The 18,040-nt window shown below is 44.0% G+C and overlaps 1 protein-coding gene across 3 annotated transcripts in view; it reads left to right on the top strand.

Moving 5' to 3' along the window:
• LOC135524012 (patatin-like phospholipase domain-containing protein 6) overlaps positions 1-13,980 on the top strand; it is a 41,109-nt gene extending 27,129 nt beyond the window's left edge. Inside the window, exons 28-34 of one of the 3 annotated variants that reach the window (XM_064951120.1) lie at positions 5,712-5,828; positions 7,718-7,866; positions 7,963-8,115; positions 8,410-8,529; positions 9,464-9,566; positions 11,192-11,355; positions 11,444-13,980. In XM_064951120.1, coding sequence (XP_064807192.1) covers positions 5,712-5,828; positions 7,718-7,866; positions 7,963-8,115; positions 8,410-8,529; positions 9,464-9,566; positions 11,192-11,355; positions 11,444-11,521 — 884 coding nt within the window. In that variant the 3' untranslated portion in view covers positions 11,522-13,980. Of the gene's footprint in view, positions 1-3,431; positions 3,549-5,711; positions 5,829-7,717; positions 7,867-7,962; positions 8,116-8,409; positions 8,530-9,463; positions 9,567-11,191; positions 11,356-11,443 lie in introns of all 3 variants that reach the window. The other 2 variants (XM_064951129.1, XM_064951138.1) reach the window with 2 other exon arrangements.
• The last annotated feature ends 4,060 nt before the right edge of the window (positions 13,981-18,040 follow it).

Raw genomic sequence — 18,040 nt, 5'->3', positions numbered from 1 at the left:
CCACGACTGCGTGGCCACGCACGCCTCCAACTCAATCATCAAGTTTGCGGACGACACAACAGTGTTAGGCTTGATTACCAACAACGACGAGACGGCCTACAGGGAGGAGGTGAGGGCCCTCGGAGTGTGGTGTCAGGAAAATAACCTCACACTCAACGTCAACAAAACTAAGGAGATGATTGTGGACTTCAGGAAACAGCAGAGGGAACACCCCCCTATCCACATCGATGGAACAGTAGTGGAGAGAGTAGCAAGTTTTAAGTTCCTCGGCATACACATCACAGACAAACTGAATTGGTCCACTCACACAGACATCATCGTGAAGAAGGCGCAGCAGCGCCTCTTCAACCTCAGGAGGCTGAAGAAATTTGGCTTGTCACCAGAAGCACTCACAAACTTCTACAGATGCACAATCGAGAGCATCCTGGCGGGCTGTATCACCGCCTGGTGCGGCAACTGCTCCGCCCTCAACTGTAAGGCTCTCCAGAGGGTAGTGAGGTCTGCACAACGCATCACCGGGGGCAAACTACCTGCCCTCCAGGACACCTACACCACCCGATGTTACAGGAAGGCCATAAAGATCATCAAGGACATCAACCACCCGAGCCACTGCCTGTACACCCCGCTATCATCCAGAAGGCGAGGTCAGTACAGGTGCATCAAAGCTGGGACCGAGAGACTGAAAACAGCTTCTATCTCAAGGCCATCAGACTGTTAAACAGCCACCACTAACATTGAGTGGCTGCTGCCAACACACTGACACTGACTCAACTCCAGCCACTTTAATAAAGGGAATTGATGGGAAATGATGTAAATATATCACTAGCCACTTTAAACAATGCTACCTTATATAATGTTACTTACCCTACATTATTCATCTCATATGCATACGTATATACTGTACTCTATATCATCGACTGCATCCTTACGTAATACATGTATCACTAGCCACTTTAACTATGCCACTTTGTTTACATACTCATCTCATATGTATATACTGTACTCGATACCATCTACTGTATCTTGCCTATGCTGCTCTGTACCATCACTCATTCATATATCCTTATGTACATATTCTTTATCCCCTTACACTGTGTATAAGACAGTAGTTTAGGAATTGTTAGTTAGATTACTTGTTGGTTATTACTGCATTGTCGGAACTAGAAGCACAAGCATTTCGCTACACTCGCATTAACATCTGCTAACCATGTGTATGTGACAAATAAAATTTGATTTGATTGATTTGATTTGGCCTCTCTGGTTATTTACTTCTAGAACTGGCCTCTGGGTATTTACTTGTAGGACTGGCCTCTCTGGTTATTTACTTGTAGGACTGGCCTCTCTGGTTATTTACTTGTAGGACTGGCCTCTCTGGTTATTTACTTGTAGGACTGGCCTCTGGTTATTTACTTCTAGGACTGGCCTCTCTGGTTATTTACTTGTAGGACTGGCCTCTCTGGTTATTTACTTGTAGAACTGGCCTCTCTGGTTATTTACTTCTAGAACTGGCCTCTCTGGTTATTTACTTCTAGAACTGGTCTCTCTGGTTATTTACTTCTAGAACTGGCCTCTCTGGTTATTTACTTCTAGAACTGGCCTCTCTGGATATTTACTTCTAGAACTGGCCTCTCTGGATATTTACTTCTAGAACTGGCCTCTCTGGTTATTTGCTTGTAGGACTGGCCTCTCTGGTTATTTGCTTGTAGGACTGGCCTCTGGGTATTTGCTTGTAGGACTGGCCTCTCTGGATATTTACTTCTAGAACTGGCCTCTCTGGATATTTACTTCTAGAACTGGCCTCTCTGGTTATTTACTTGTAGGACTGGCCTCTCTGGTTATTTACTTGTAGGACTGGCCTCTCTGGTTATTTACTTGTAGGACTGGCCTCTCTGGTTATTTACTTGTAGGACTGGCCTCTCTGGTTATTTACTTGTAGGACTGGCCTCTCTGGTTATTTACTTGTAGGACTGGCCTCTCTGGTTATTTGCTTGTAGGACTGGCCTCTGGTTATTTGCTTGTAGGACTGGCCTCTCTGGTTATTTGCTTGTAGGACTGGCCTCTCTGGTTATTTGCTTCCAGGACTGGCCTCTCTGGTTATTTGCTTGTAGGACTGGCCTCTCTGGTTATTTACTTGTAGGACTGGCCTCTCTGGTTATTTACTTGTAGGACTGGCCTCTCTGGTTATTTACTTGTAGGACTGGCCTCTCTGGTTATTTGCTTGTAGGACTGGCCTCTCTGGTTATTTGCTTTTAGGACTGGCCTCTCTGGTTATTTACTTTTAAGACTGCCCTCTCTGGGTATTTACTTGTAGGACTGGCCTCTCTGGGTATTTACTTGTAGGACTGGCCTCTCTGGTTATTTACTTCTAGGACTGTCCTCGCTGGGTATTTACTTCCAGGACTGGCCTCGCTGGGTATTTACTTCCAGTACTGGCCTCTCTGGGTATTTACTTCTAGAACTGGCCTCGCTGGGTATTTACTTCTACAACTGGTCTCGCTGGGAATTTACTTCTAGAACTGGCCTCTCTTGTTATTTACTTCTAGAACTGGCCTCTCTTGTTATTTACTTCTAGGACTGGCCTCTCTGGGTATTTACTTCCAGGACTGGCCTCTCTGGGTATTTACTTCTAGAACTGGCCTCGCTGGGTATTTACTTCTACAACTGGCCTCACTGGGTATTTACTTCTACAACTGGCCTCGCTGGGAATTTACTTCTAGAACTGGCCTCTCTTGTTATTTACTTCTAGAACTGGCCTCTCTTGTTATTTACTTCTACGACTGGCCTCTCTGGGTATTTACTTCCAGGACTGGCCTCTCTGGGTATTTACTTCTAGAACTGGCCTCGCTGAGTATTTACTTCTAGGACTGGCCTCTCTGGGTATTTACTTCCAGGACTGGCCTCTCTGGTTACTTACTTCTAGAAACATTGCGTTATGTTACCTGGCCTCTCTGGTTACTTACTTCTAGAAACATTGCGTTATGTTACCTGGCCATGTTCACTGAGGGTTTTATATTGTATACGTCAGATACAATTTCAGGTCGTTTTACGTTTTTAGATTGTATACGTCGAGCTCTCTGGACATGTTTTGCCCCTTTTGTCTCCTGCTCTTTTCTGTCCCTCACTCTCTCTATATATCTGGCCATCTCTAGCTCTGTCTTGCTCCTAGGTTTTACAAAATTACGGAAACTTTCCAAAGTTCTCAGGTTTTTCAGAAATCCCGGTTGGAGGATTCCCAGAATCAATTGGGAATTCTTCAACTGGAATCTCCCCAACAAATACGGGAACTTTGGGAACGTTTCTGACAATGTGGAACCCTAATCTCTCCTCTCTCCTTTGTCTCACTCCTTGTCTCTCTTTCTCTCTCTCTGTCTGTGTGACGTGGGGCTATTTGTCCATGTTTGATGTCCCCTCTCCATCTTCCATTCTGACAGGCTCGCTGTGGCGCTATGTTAGAGCGAGTGCCTCCTACACCCCCTATTTACCTCCCCTCTGCGACCCCAAGGATGGCCACCTGCTTGTGGATGGTTGCTATGTTAACAATGTCCCAGGTCAGAGTTCAAAGTTCAAAGCCCGGCCCGTCTCAACCCCAAAAAGGAGTGGTCGAAGTTGCTCCTGACCACTGATACAGGGTCATATTATTTTCACCCACCTGATGGTTAATGTTAGGATTGTTATGTCATCTGATCCCAGATCTGGGGTTAGGGGCAACTTCTACCTTAAGCTCCTTGAAACAACCGACAATCAACCACTCCCTCCCCCTCATGTTCCGTCTCACCTTAACCCCACCTGACCAGTCGGACATTGGGAACCCATGGTTTGGAAGGAAAGCTAGGCTAAATAATGCAGTGTATATTTCGGGTGTGTGAGTGGAGGGGATGCAATGTTTCGCTCCCCTACACCCAGAACCACCCATTCTTAACACCAATACTTCTCTATTCAATTTGGCTTCAATAGTTCACACTCATACACACGACAGTTACGAATTGGCTTTGTCCCGCCCCCCAGTGTCAGTAAGCCCCTCCCCATGCCTCCGGATTGGCAGTGAGGCTCTGCTCATGCAGGTACATATCCATGGGTCAGACAGAGAGGTGCATGATGGTCCTGCTTTTGGTGCCCCGACCCCTCCCTGTTTTTGGTTCTCCATGCTGCTCCACTTCATCTCCCGAGTTCTCCTGCACTTGGCTGGTATACTACACACCAAGTGTACACTTACTCGTCTGCTTTTTCCTGAGCATGTTCCACAGGCTTTTCCCTGAGGCCTTTCCACGCAGCTTGCTGCTTGTCGTTTCCCACGTTCTAAAGCTTGGGTCTCAGTCACTCGTTTGTCAGTGTAGGTCCATAGGTTATAGCTTTTTTGCATATTGACCTAGCTATAGGAACACAACATGTAGCGTTCTCTTCAGGGTTTGAAGCTGGTCCTATGGTGTCGGGAAATAAAGGTTTTGTGTTGAGGTCAGAGAAGATCACCATATAGACTATTTCATGTTTTCTTTTGTTTTTGTGGTCTGTAGTAGTTTTTTCTGTGTCCATTTGTCTGTCCGTTCGTCCATAGCTTGATCCCATGTCGTCATACCGAGCAGTGCTTATGAATGGCTTCTGTCAACCATTTGCACCCCCCCCCAGCAGCTACACCTCCCCCTGTCAATGTATGTGCATGTGTCCGTGTACTGTACGCATCTATATATATTGATGACAGTGTTGCTGATTGCTACCCGTTTCCCTTTAGCTTTTTCTAGCGAGATGCCAAAAGTGTTCTGGATCCTACCAATTCCCATAGACAGACATACAGTTCCATCACTCTTGTCAGTGAAGGGCTTGATTGAAGCCTCAAATTAAATGTGGGCTGAAAATGGTGACTATGCGTTTTGTTAGTACTTCTAAGTTCAGAACGAGTTCAGTTCAATGATTCCACACTGAAATTCTTCAGTCCCGTATGTCCCCTTCAAACTCCACACACAGCGGCATCCTTCTCTTCCTCTGGTGCTCCTTCTCCTTCCAATCCATGCAGCGCCCAGCCTCCCCCTGCCCTCTGCTGGTCCGGAGTGGTATTACAGGACCACAGCTCTGGGCAGGGCTGGCTGGTTGCCCCTAACATGTTCACTAGTGTCTGAGAGATCTCCAAATGCTGTGACCAGACTACCAACCTCCAGTGCTCCTTGTGTCTAGTTGGGGAGTCGGGGAACTGAAGGCTAGGTTTAAAAAGGTTCCTCATACCTGTATTTTTGGTGATTTTTGTTTTCTTCCCTATTTTTGTATGTTTTCACCAAGTGCTGTAAAACACACCACTTTTTTATAAATGGTTCTAAAAGCAAAAGCTTCACTTTGGCTCGATAACCTTTCACAAGGGTTAACTCACAAGGAGCTTAAGGTTGTGGTTGGGGACAGAGTCTGGAGATCGAACCAACCCTTGATACTCTGTGGCTGCACCCATACCCCTGTACCCTGTGCCTAGACCTGACACACACACACAGGTCTCTGTGCATGGCAAGGTGTTTCAGGGGATGCAGAAGCAGTTTGAGAGGTTGGGCAGCACCATATTCACATCCCGTGGCTAACCCTTTGGTGGTTACCCACCTCTGGGTTAACCAATTGGGATTGCATCCCTTTGGTTTGGGGCCGTGGTCTGCTGCCAAAACGCATGACTAACCTGAGAAGTTACGCCAACATTATTGAGATATTATCCCCTCCCTCCCCCTGGGTGTGGCTCACAGGGTCACTGTGGCGCTATGTGAGGGCGAGCATGACCCTCTCAGGGTACCTGCCGCCCCTCTGCGACCCGAAAGATGGCAACTTGCTTATGGACGGGGGCTACATCAACAACCTGCCAGGCAAGTAGATGAGGAGGAGAACAGGAAAGAGGGAGGAGGGAAGGGGTAATAGAACATTTTCAGAGTTATTTTAGTTGGGGTGGGGGGGGTGTTGAGAGATCATCCATGGGTTGGGGCTGTCATTGACGATGGTGAAGAGGACAGTTTGACCGAATTCAGTTGCTTTTTCTACCATCTGAGCAGTGGGAATGAGCGTTCAAGTAATTTCCATTGTCAAAATGTAATTTCCAACAATCATTTCAAAATATAGCCATAGATGCAATTGACTGAGGGGGAAAACAAATGTGTAAATGAACCCCGTAGTGTATTTGAAATTGTTCTGTAACATGCTTTCAGCTCAGGATAAATCTTTCCTATCAGATGGGAGAAAATACAACACAGAGCGTCAAGTGTGTTAGTGATGGTGGACACTGGCGGTACAAAGTATCCCATTGTCCAGTATCCACAAGCTTTTTAAATCAGCACTAAATCAACAGAGTTTCAGACTGCTATGTGTCTGTCAGTCAGGCTTCCTGGTGTCTTACTGGCTGAGAACATCTAAAGGGGCAGGGGCCTACCGTATTCCTCAAATTATTGGGGTGTTGATAGAGTTGTGATCTAGGCAACTTACAAACGATATATAGTTAGCGTTCTCAATTCCATAAAACACAACAAAAGCCCATGCTTCTAAATCAGTGACTTACTAGACACCAGTCGTCTCTGACAGTACATTCCCTTCCAGTTTGAATACGAAACGCAGTATCATGTCCCTCAACAAACTGCTATTCAATAGGATGTTACCAATTTGGGAGTTCTACCAAATGGATGTATTGATTGCCTATTGCATTCCAGCTGGGGGAAAAAGACAACTTGGGGGAAAAGAAGAAGAAAAAGTTCTGCATGTTATAATGAAACACAAAACCATGTTTCACCAACCTGATGAAGTTGAACATCATCCTTCTCTATTTTGGGTGATTTTAGGTTGATTTAGATGTTGAATCTCCTTGTGGTTTGTGCCACATGGTCGGGTGGCTTCGAGGTCTACAATACGTGTGATTATTTGATGATTTGGGTGGACACACCCACAGAGTTGGACCCAGTGTCTATTGGGATAAAGCAATGACCAGTCTCACATTCTAATAGGCAGAGGAGGCGCAATGCCATAGCCACCATCTAGTGTTTATGATGGATTTAGATAGCTAGTACCCATAGAACTAACGCTAATGATAAGTTTAAACTCTTCCAAATTTAGGCGTGGTTAATTTTTAACATTTTTGTCATTTAGCAGACGCTGTTATCCAGAGCAACTTACAGAAGAAATTAGGGTTAAGTGCCTTGCTCAAGGACACATTGACTGATTTTTATTTGGCTCGGGGATTCGAACCGGCGACCTTTGGTTTACTAGACCAACACTCGAAACCGCTAGGCTGCCTGCCAGTTCCTTGAATACATTGGGTCAACACTGTGGAGTGTACTGGTGAGACCTGCACCCTTCACAGGGTTACTTGGTCTCAAACCCTGTCTGGGACTCTTACCATAAACACACATCAAGGCTGCACTATCAACCATGCAGGAGTGAACAAAACGTGGAGATTAGAATTCACCCAAACATTGGGACCATCAGAAAAAATGTTGAGGTGCAGTAGGGCGATATGAGTAGATGCACTGTATACAACTGGAAATGAAATGAAGTTTGATGTGATTATCCAGTTGATGATAATCCAGCCAATTGGGATGTCTGTTTCTGGTGGAGTGAGTTTGAATATGGTAATAAAGTATATGAAAGACAACGTTCCTATTAGGAGATAACCACAATAACCCCAGACTGGGTTTTCCTTATCGTCCCTGCTGCCGGCTCGTCTACGTGTGTGTGTGTGTCTGTGTGTGTGTCACAACGTGACGTCCCACAGCGGACATAGCAAGGAACATGGGCGCCAAGACTGTCATCGCCATCGACGTAGGTAGCCAGGACGAGACGGACCTCTGTAACTACGGCGACAGCCTGTCGGGCTGGTGGTTGCTGTGGAAACGGATCAACCCCTGGGCAGAGAAAGTGAAGGTATGATGACCAATGCAAATGACCCCATACAACGACACGCGCACACTTCCATGCACACTCACACATTCTCACACCCTATCGTCTATACCCACCCAGGTTCCAGACATGGCAGAGATCCAGTCCAGGCTGGCCTATGTGTCGTGTGTACGTCAGCTGGAAGTGGTGAAGAAGAGTGCCTACTGCGAGTACATCAGACCACCCATCGACCGCTTCAAGACAATGGACTTCGGCAAGTTTGATGAGATCTACGTGAGTTCCACAATTCCTTCTCAACACCTCTCTCTGTCTCGTCTCCTTATGCAGGCTCTGGGATATGTTCAAAATGTATTTTACATTCATGATCTCTTTTTTTTAATGTAATTGTTAGAGAAAATAAAATGTTAGATAACAGCTGACATTAAGTCTCCTGTTCATAGCTAACAAATCACACGGTAAAAGACCATCTTTGTAGCTTGGTCTCCACCAGACTCTATTGCTACAGTAGCTTGTTAGTGTACCACATGGTCTGTTACCCCAGGCTAACCTGTCCTCTCTGTCTGTCAGGATGTGGGCTACCAGCACGGCAAGCTGCTCTTCACCGGCTGGGCCCGTGGTGACATCATCGACAACATGCTCAAGGACCACCGCTCGGCAGACTACAACGACAGCAAGACCAAGACGGACGTGAGTCTCTCTCTCACACACACACACACTTTACATTCACCATCTCACAGCTGCTCCACTTTACATTAACACATAGTTACATTTCTATAAGGTTATTATAACCCTCTTTACATTATGACCTTCTCCTAACATAATATTTACCTAACGTTATTATAACCCTCTTTACATTATGACCTTCTCCTAACATAATATTTACCTAACGTTATTATAAGTCTTTACATTATGACCTTCTCCTAACATAATATTTACCTAACGTTATTATAACCGTCTTTACATTATGACCTTCTCCTAACATAATATTTACCTAACGTTATTATAACCCTCTTTACATTATGACCTTCTCCTAACATAATATTTACCTAACGTTATTATAACCCTCTTTACATTATGACCTTCTCCTAACATAATATTTACCTAATGTTATTATAACCCTCTTTACATTATGACCTTCTCCTAACATAATATTTACCTAACGTTATTATAACCCTCTTTACATTATGACCTTCTCCTAACATAATATTTACCTAACGTTATTATAACCCTCTTTACATTATGACCTTCTCCTAACATAATATTTACCTAACGTTATTATAACCCTCTTTACATTATGACCTTCTCCTAACATAATATTTACCTAACGTTATTATAACCCTCTTTACATTATGACCTTCTCCTAACATAATATTTACCTAACGTTATTATAACCCTCTTTACATTATGACCTTCTCCTAACATAATATTTACCTAACGTTATTATAACATTCCCATGACATTCTCTTGTTTTAAGCTGTGTTCGTTATTACATTTTACACAAATTCTAACATTCTCGTTAACATAATGACATTCTCTTGTTTTAAGCTGTGTTCGTTATTACATTTTACACGAATTCTAACATTCTCGTTAACATAATGACATTATCTTGTTTGTATTCCAGTCCTGTACGTGTCCAGGTTCAGACTTCACTGACCTGGCTGAGATCGTGTCCAGGATTGAGCCGGTCCAGACCTACGTCGATCCCGACGCTGATGCTGCTGAGGGTAAGAGGCTATTATAAAGTGGAAAATGTACCGAAGTCTGGTCGAGCAGTAACCCTACTAGCAACGTCGATAAGGGTTTGAGCGTTTCCCCTTCCTCTCTGTTTCCCTCTTTACCGTGTCCTGACTCTTCCAAGTGTCCTGCAATCAAATAATAATCACCGTTCCAGAGCCAGTGTCCATGAAGCCTGTCAGATTAGGATTGCTGATCTAGAATCAGGTTTGCCTTTCAGATCATAATGAATAAGATTTATTTGGAAAGATCCTAGATCAGCACTCCTACTCTGAGACTATTTGTGAATACAGGCCCTGGTCACCTTTAAAAAATATTGAATGTATCTTTACTTAAATTGTAGCTCCTTTACGATAGAATATACATGGAGAGAGACAATATATATACAAAAGTATGTGGACACCTCTTCAAATTAGTGGATTCGGCTATTTCAGACAGACCCGTTGCTGACAGGTGTATAAAGTCTCCAGACCAACATTGGCAGTAAAATGTCCTTACTGAAGAGCTCAGTGACTTTCAACGTGGCACCGTCATAGGATGCCACCTTTCCAACAAGTCAGTTCGTCAAATTTCTGCCCTGCTAGAGCTGCCCCGATCAACTGTAAGTGCTGTTATTGTGAAGTGGAAACATCTAGGAGCAACAACGGTTCAGCCGCGAGGTGGTAGGCCACACAATCACACAGAACAGGACCGCCGAGGGCTGAAGCGCGGAAAAATCGTCTGTCCTCAGTTGCAACACTCACGACGAGCTCTAAACTGCCTCCGGAAGCAACATCAGCACAAGAACTGTTCGTCGGGAGTTTCATGAAATGGGTTTCCATGGCCGAGCAGCCGCACACAAGCCTAAGATCACCATGCGCAATGCCAAGTGTCGGCTGGAGTGGTAGAAAGGCATTCTCTGGAGTGATGAATCACGCTTCCCCATCTGGCAGTCTGACGGACGAATTTGGTTTTTGCGTATGCCAGGAGAATGCTACCTGCCCAAATGCATAGTGTCAACTGTAAAGTTTGGTTGAGGAGGAATAACGGTCTGGGGCTGTTTTATAGCCCCCTGTTTTAGTTCCAGAGAAGGGAAATCTTAATGCTACAGCATACAATGACGTTCTAGACGATTCTGCGCTTCCAATTTTGAGGCAACAGTCTGAGGAAGACCCTTTCCAGTTTATGCATGACAAAGCCCCCGTGTGAGGTCCATACAGAAATGATTTGTCGAGATCAGTGTGGAAGAACGTGACTGGCCTGCACAGAGCCCTGACCTCAACCCCATCAAACACCTTTGGGATGAATTGGAATGCCGACTGCGAGCCAGGCCTAATCGCCCAACGTCAGTGCCCGACCTCACTAATGTTCTTGTGGCTGAATGGAAGCAAATCCCCACAGCAACGTTCCAACATCTAGTGGAAAGCCTTCCCAGAATAGTGGAGGCTGCTATAGCAGTAAAGGGGGGCACAAATCCATATCAATGCCTATGATTTTTGAATGAGATCTTTGACGAGCAGTATGTCCACATACTTTTGGTCATGTAGTGCATCACATGTCAATCTTCAGTCTTGTTGCTTGTGCTACCGTATGGCTGGTCTCTTTCATAGTGCATAACTGTGTCTGTGTCCCACAGCGGGGGACGAGTCGGACTGCCTGACAGAGTATGAGGAGGACGGGATGGACACGGTGAGAGAAGAAGAGGAGGAGGAGGAAGAGGAGGAGGAGGAGGAAGAGGGGGAACAGGAACTCGATGACCTCTCCCCCGGAGAGTGGGGCCAGAACGGAGTCTTCCAGGCAGTACGTGTAACACACAGACATCAGACTCTCACTCACACACTCACACACCCTGCTGTTAGTAGTGACTGTCTGTGTGTTGTTCCTTTAGGATGAGGAGAAGTCAGTCCGCCAGCGGAGGAAAACAGAAGGTGACTCCAACACCTACTCCGAGCTCTCCGACTGCTGACAGGAGGAGAGGAAAAATTAAAAAGAGACAGGCTCTGGGTCCAAAAACTAAGAGGAGGTGGAAGATGAGAGTTGGATGTCGGGCAATTTCTGCAGCTACTGTAGCTTAAATACTTATTTTTTTTCCTCAACCCTAATCTACCACGCTTGATTCTAATAATTAGCTGGTTTATCAAATAAATCAGGTTAGTTACATCAAGGGTTGAAAACCTACAGGAGAGCTCTCCAGGAACAGTGATGGAGAGCCCCACTCTAACCCCTGACCCTTAACCCGGAAGCCCTTGGACCATGAATGGACCCTCTCCAATCTGAAGATGGACTCGACTGGGACCCCACCACTCTGTTTCCCTCCCACCACTCCACTCCTGCCAAAGCTGAAATACTTTTATTGGGGTGACTAAAGGGTGTCCCTCATACCACAGGGAACACATTAGTACTTGGTTGAAGTTAAACACCTGGTCTCTTTAAAGCTTTCAGCTCCAATGCTTTGACTGTCTGTCTGCATGTCCTGTCTGTCCATAATCAGGAGAGATTATCATTGATGGTACACTGTTCTCTGTTCAGACACACATGGGTATTACGTGGATGGAAGTTGGAGAGAGGTGTGTGTGTCATTACGATTTATTTGCTAGTAGTAGTATTGATGTTGAATGGAGAGAGAGATGTAAAAGACTGCTAAAGAAATTAGAGGTACAAAACCGTTGCTGCGCACAAACGGTAGAAAGACTGATGTATACTGAACAAAAAATATAAAGACAACATGCAACAATTTCAAAAGTGTTAGGGAGTTAGTTCATATGGAAATCCGTCAATTGAAATTCATTAGGCCCTAATCTATGAATTTCAAATGACTGGGCAGGGGAGCAGCCTGGGAGGGCATAGGTCCACCCACTGGGGGGCCAGGACCAGCCAATTAGAATAAGTTCTTCCCCACAAAAGGACTTTGTTTCCCCAGCTGTCAGGGTGTCTGGTTTCAGACGGTCCCACAGATGAAGAAGCCGGATGTTCAGGTCCTTGACTGGTCTGCGGTTGTGAGGCCGGTTGGACGTTCTGCCAAATTCACAAAAACAACATTGGTGGCGGCTTATGGTACAGAAATGAACATTTTAAATTCTCTGGCAACAGCTCTGGTAGACATTCCTGCAGTCAGCATGTCAATTGCACACACCCTCAAAACGTGAGACATCTGTGGCATTGTGTTTTGTAATAAAACTGCACATTTTACTGGCCTTTTATTGTCCCCAGCACAAGGTGCGCCTGTGTAATGATCATGCTTTTTAATCAGCTTCTTGATATGCCACACCTATCAGGTGGATGGATTATCTTGGCAAAGGAGAAATGCTCACTAAAAGAGATTTTAAACCATTTTTTTTGCACAACATTTGAGAAGTTTTTTGTGCGTATTAAGAATTGCTGGGATGTTTTATTTCAGCTCATGAAACATTGGACCAACACATGTTGCAGTTTATATTTGTGTTCAGTCTACATTATTGGATGTTGAAGTAGGGAGGTGAAAATGTGTAGAGGAGAGGTGTGTGTCAATGGTTTCCACCATGCTTGCTACTACTGTATTCTGCTTGTTCCAAGCAGAGGATAACAATGCCTTTTTAACCTGAATTTAATCGTTTAAAAACGATGGAAGGGAGACTTTGCCAATGGCCCTTTTAGTATAGAAACCCCCCGCCTCTCCCTACTTGCCTAATGCTTGCATGGGGTCCTGTGTACCCCCTAATGAACAAGTGTCAAACTCATTCCACGAAGGCCAAGTGTCTGTGGGTTTTCGCTCCTTCCTTTCCTTGATGAATTAAGGTCACTAATTAGTAAAGAACTCCCTTCACTTGGTTGTCTAGGTCTTAATTGAAAGGAAAAACCAAAAACCTGCAGAAACTAGGCCCTCCATGGATTGAGTTTGACATCCCTGCCCTTAAATGGTCACAGAATAATTCAGTCTAATCTTAGTAATAACTATATATACACATGATACATACTTTGCACCTGTTAATACTCATAGAAATGATTTATTATATACATATTTATGTCTGTTTTTCTGCTGCAAAACTTGGGACTCTTTTCGCCTGAGAGATGTCCTTCCTAAATCCATTCAAATGTGCACTGAATGTTTTTTGTTTGTTGCCAATTTAGTTTTATTTATTTGTTTTGCTTTACCACTGGCTTTTTAAAAAGCCTTTTTTTATCACTGAACAAAAAGGAGGGGAAAAAATTCTAATGGAAAATTCTAATTACGGACATGAATAATGAACTGTACTGTCCTTTCTTATTAGCTTGGGTTTTGCTATTTTGCACTGATGAATATAAAGAATAATTCCTTGGTTGGAAAGGAGATTTGTTTTATTTGCATCTTTCTTAAGATGCCCTATGGAGACAGGATGGTATGGGATGTCATTTCAATTTAAAGAAATGTTAAAATGCATACTGAATAATAAATCTAAATTATAATGCAAACAATTGTTTTTATTTTATAACAGGTAGGGGAGAGGATTTCTCCTGTAACTTTGCTTTTACTGTACCTGTAGTTTCTAAAGTTGTCCACAGGAGGGAGCCCTGTTCATTCAACGTGATGAGAACCAACACCACTCTACTGAATCATCATTGTTTGCCAGCGCCACACCTCCCTCTCTCTCTACACAGCAGAGGAGGATGTGCAGAAACACGGCTTCCAAATTATCCATGGACCCTCACTCCACCCCAGCCTCAGCTCCACATCCCTGGGTGCAGTGTCTGCAGTTCCCCCTCAGTGAAATTACTCAACCACATTACATGACTGTACATTCCTTCCAATAACAGTCTTTGGATGCTTGTGAAAGTGATATAGCATGATCTTCTCTCTCTGGAGGATTTCATTGTATTGTTATGTGTAGTCCTGCGCTAATAGCTCTACATGGGATGTTAAATCCACTAATGTGAACAGTCCCATGACACTTTCTAACTTGTTTTGTCCTATGTTGTCCAGAAGCCGATGACAGGTTATGATGTAACATCCTATGTAGTGTTACATCAAACCATGCACTGTGGTCGTACAACATTAACTAACAGGATATTAAGAGTGAAGTGACACACACATAATACTACTGTGAAGTGAACAACTGTATGACAGACAAATTCCTCCTTACATTTAACCTGTAAATCTGGTTGGTTTTATCAAGATGACTGGTGTTAATCTCAGGTAATCTACCTGCATAATATCTCTCCCCTGCAGTTGAACTGAATTGCAGATACCATATGTAATAAGTATATACCATGTTCATGTGTCAGCGGTGGCTGGTGACTCTTTCAAATCAAATTGTATTAGTCACATGCACCGAATACAACGTGTAGACCTTACAGTGAAATGCTTACTTATGAGCCCCTGACCCACAATGCAGTTTAAAAAAATATATGGATAAGAATAAGAGATAAAAGTAACAAGTAATTAAAGAGCAGCAGTAAAATAACAATAGCGAGGCTATATTCAGCGGGGTACCAGTACAGAGTCAATGTGCGGGGGCACCGGTTGAGGTAGTATGTACATGTAGGTAGAGTTATTAACGTGACTATGCATAGATGACAACAGAGAGTAGCGGGAGGGGGGGCAACACAAATAGTCTGGGTAGCCATTTGACTAGAAGTTCAGGAGTCTTATGGGCTGGGGTTAGAAACTGTTTAGAAGCCCCTTGGACCTAGACTTGGCGCTCCGGTAATGTACTGGGCCGTTCGCACTGCCCTCTACCCTTCTCCAGTTCTCTTTCGCTTTAGTTGCAACACACCTGCCCTCTGTAGTTTATCTGTTCATCTTTGACGCCAGGCTGATTGGAGAGGAGAGGGGGATGGGGTAATAACAGGGTTGTAAAAGTAACTTGACACCACAGAACAAACAATGAACCACACCTCCCTTACCGCTCTCTTTCTCACTCGTTCTCTGACCATATTAGCTAGAGAAGTCAAAAAAACACCTACATTGGGGGAACTGAGAAAGTGGAAGATAGTATCTCCTTCTGAATGGTTGAAACAGATTAGTACATGTTTGTTTGGGGATTAGTGAATCATGCCTGGGGGTAGTTTTCATACTCTTACCTGCTGAATTGTTTTTGTGTGCTTTTTAACCAGATTGGTTTGTGAGGCACATCATATCATCTTACTTGGCTCTCTGTCATTGCCTGTGTTTACACAGTTAGCCTAAATCTGATTGATGATCTGAAAAATATCTGATGTGAAACGATCTGATGTGATTGGTCAAACTACCAAGTTAGTGGAAATCACTGCCTTTGACGTTAGTTCTTCTCTCATGACTGGACGAAAAGTGGTCACCAGTGTGACGAATGCCCTATTATTACTGTGCATGCACTGGCCCAGGTGCTCCTAATTGAGTCTTTGTTAACTGATTCGTTGAAACATGTGATTGACTGACTGGTTTTCCCTTGTCTCTTCATAACGCTTGTTCAGTTTGTTTGAGGTGTGGCTACTTAGGGGGAAGCGACGGTTATAGTGAAGATTGTGGCAGAGTGCCTTTGAAGCCTTGGTTTTGCAAAGAGAAGTGTGATTTGAGGAATGATGATCTGAGTTAAAGATGAAATGCATTCCCTGCACACAAACCTGTTTTTGTTTGATTTGATTGTTTTGTGTTATATCCTCCCTTAATTTTGTTGCGTTAAAGGTAGAGCAGCGATACTGTATATATGACAAGATGATCTTGTCTCTGGGCTAACAATGGGAGTCGTCCAAAAAGCGGGAAGGCAGGTGGTCTGCTTATTGTGGACCGAGTTTGACGGGAGTTTAAACCCTCTCTCTTTGTCTCTTTCTCTCTGGGTAGAGTTAACTTGGTTTAGGGAAGCTGAAATTGGGAGCGAGAAATAAACTGTGAACTGTCTCATTCTTTCATTCCATGTACTTCCACTCAAGTCCATTCTAAAACAACCGGTTTGGTCTGTGCTATGAGTTATTCAGTGGCCCCTATGCGCTTGGTGTAAACCTAGGGTGTGTAGATCAAATTTGATTTGTCACACGCGCCAAATACAACATATGTAGAAGTTACTGTGAAATGCTTACTTACAAGCCCTTAACCAACAATGCAGTTCAAGAAAGAGTTAAGAAATTAGTTACTAAAGAAATTAAAATTAAAATAACACTGAAATAAGAGGCTATAGACAGGGGGTACTGAGTCAATGTGTGGGGGGTACAGGTTAATCAAGGTAATTTGTACATGTAGGTAGTGGTAAAGTGACGATTGTACTGAATTGAGTTGTCACAGCACCTCTTGGCCAGGGTGAGACAAATGCACGCAAATGTTTACCTAGTTTTTAATACATGATAAAAAAATAAGCAAAGGTGTACCCTGTATGGTGAGGTTTTCAATCACATTGATGAAGAAATACACTAATGATGCTGTTGTAGCATCTTTCGTGACACCAACCCACCTTCGCCATATTCAGAGTGGCTGCAGATCAGGCCTTTCTACACCCCTCTTCCCAACAACTAAAGGTCTCAAAACTTCTACTGTCTCTCCCACCTGTCCTCCCTCCAGCCCCCAAGCCTTCTGAGACCTGGGGCAGAAAATCACAGGAAGGGCAGGTACAGACAAGACTCCTGCATTTCTCCACACATACTCTCCTCTCTCAGATCAGATGCTCACCTTCTGTCACAACACCCCTTCCTCTCTCCTTCCCAAGCCTTACCATCCAGTAGGGTTAAGTAACAAACAGATCTGTTAATAGCAATATTTATTGGCCTGGGTGAGGTCTGCCGCTGAAGATAAGTGTTAGATATTTGACTATGATGCTAAAGTATTGGTAGTTTATTCTTTGGAATTTACAAAAGTGATAATTCACCAAAACAACCGGATAGATATGCATGATCATCCCTCCAAATCCCCCCTTACTCCTACCACATTATTATGATGTTGGTTGATACATGGAGGGGGCGGCGCAAATACCTATCTACAATATGGTCTGACTGTGACCCGCATCCTCTGAACTGCACCTGGTTGAAACACCCAGGGAAGCCCTGTCACCTCTTCTGTTGGCTCCTGGCTACTTCCTTGTTCTAGCAGGTTAGGATCATTATTAAAGGAGGTTAGAACTAAAGTAGCAGGTTAGGACAACTAAAGTAGAAGGTTAGGAGATCTAAAGTAACAGGTTAGGAGAACTAATGTAGCCGATTAGGATAATTAAAATAGCAGGTTAAGATAATTCATGTGTCAGGTTGGAGAACTAAGCGGGATAGGAGAATGAAGTTATGGTTAGGAAAAAGAGTTAGGCTTTGCTAAAATGCTACAAGGAAGTAACAGGTGCAACAAGGGCAGTAGGTAACCTAGCAGTTAAGAGTGTTGGGCTAGTAACCAAAAGGTCGATGGTTCGAATCCCTGAGCTGACTAGGTGAAAAATCTATCGATGTGCACTTGAGCAAGGCACTTAACCCTAATTACTCATGTAAATCACTCTGGATAAATGCATCTGCTAAATGACTCAAATGTAAGTAGCCAAGAGCCAATACAAGAGGCGGCGGGGGTTCCCTGGGCGTTTCTTAC

The sequence above is a fragment of the Oncorhynchus masou genome, chromosome 4, assembly GCF_036934945.1.
Source record: "Oncorhynchus masou masou isolate Uvic2021 chromosome 4, UVic_Omas_1.1, whole genome shotgun sequence".
In the NCBI taxonomy this organism is placed as follows: domain Eukaryota; kingdom Metazoa; phylum Chordata; class Actinopteri; order Salmoniformes; family Salmonidae; genus Oncorhynchus; species Oncorhynchus masou.
This window is presented reverse-complemented; position numbering and strand designations above follow the sequence as displayed.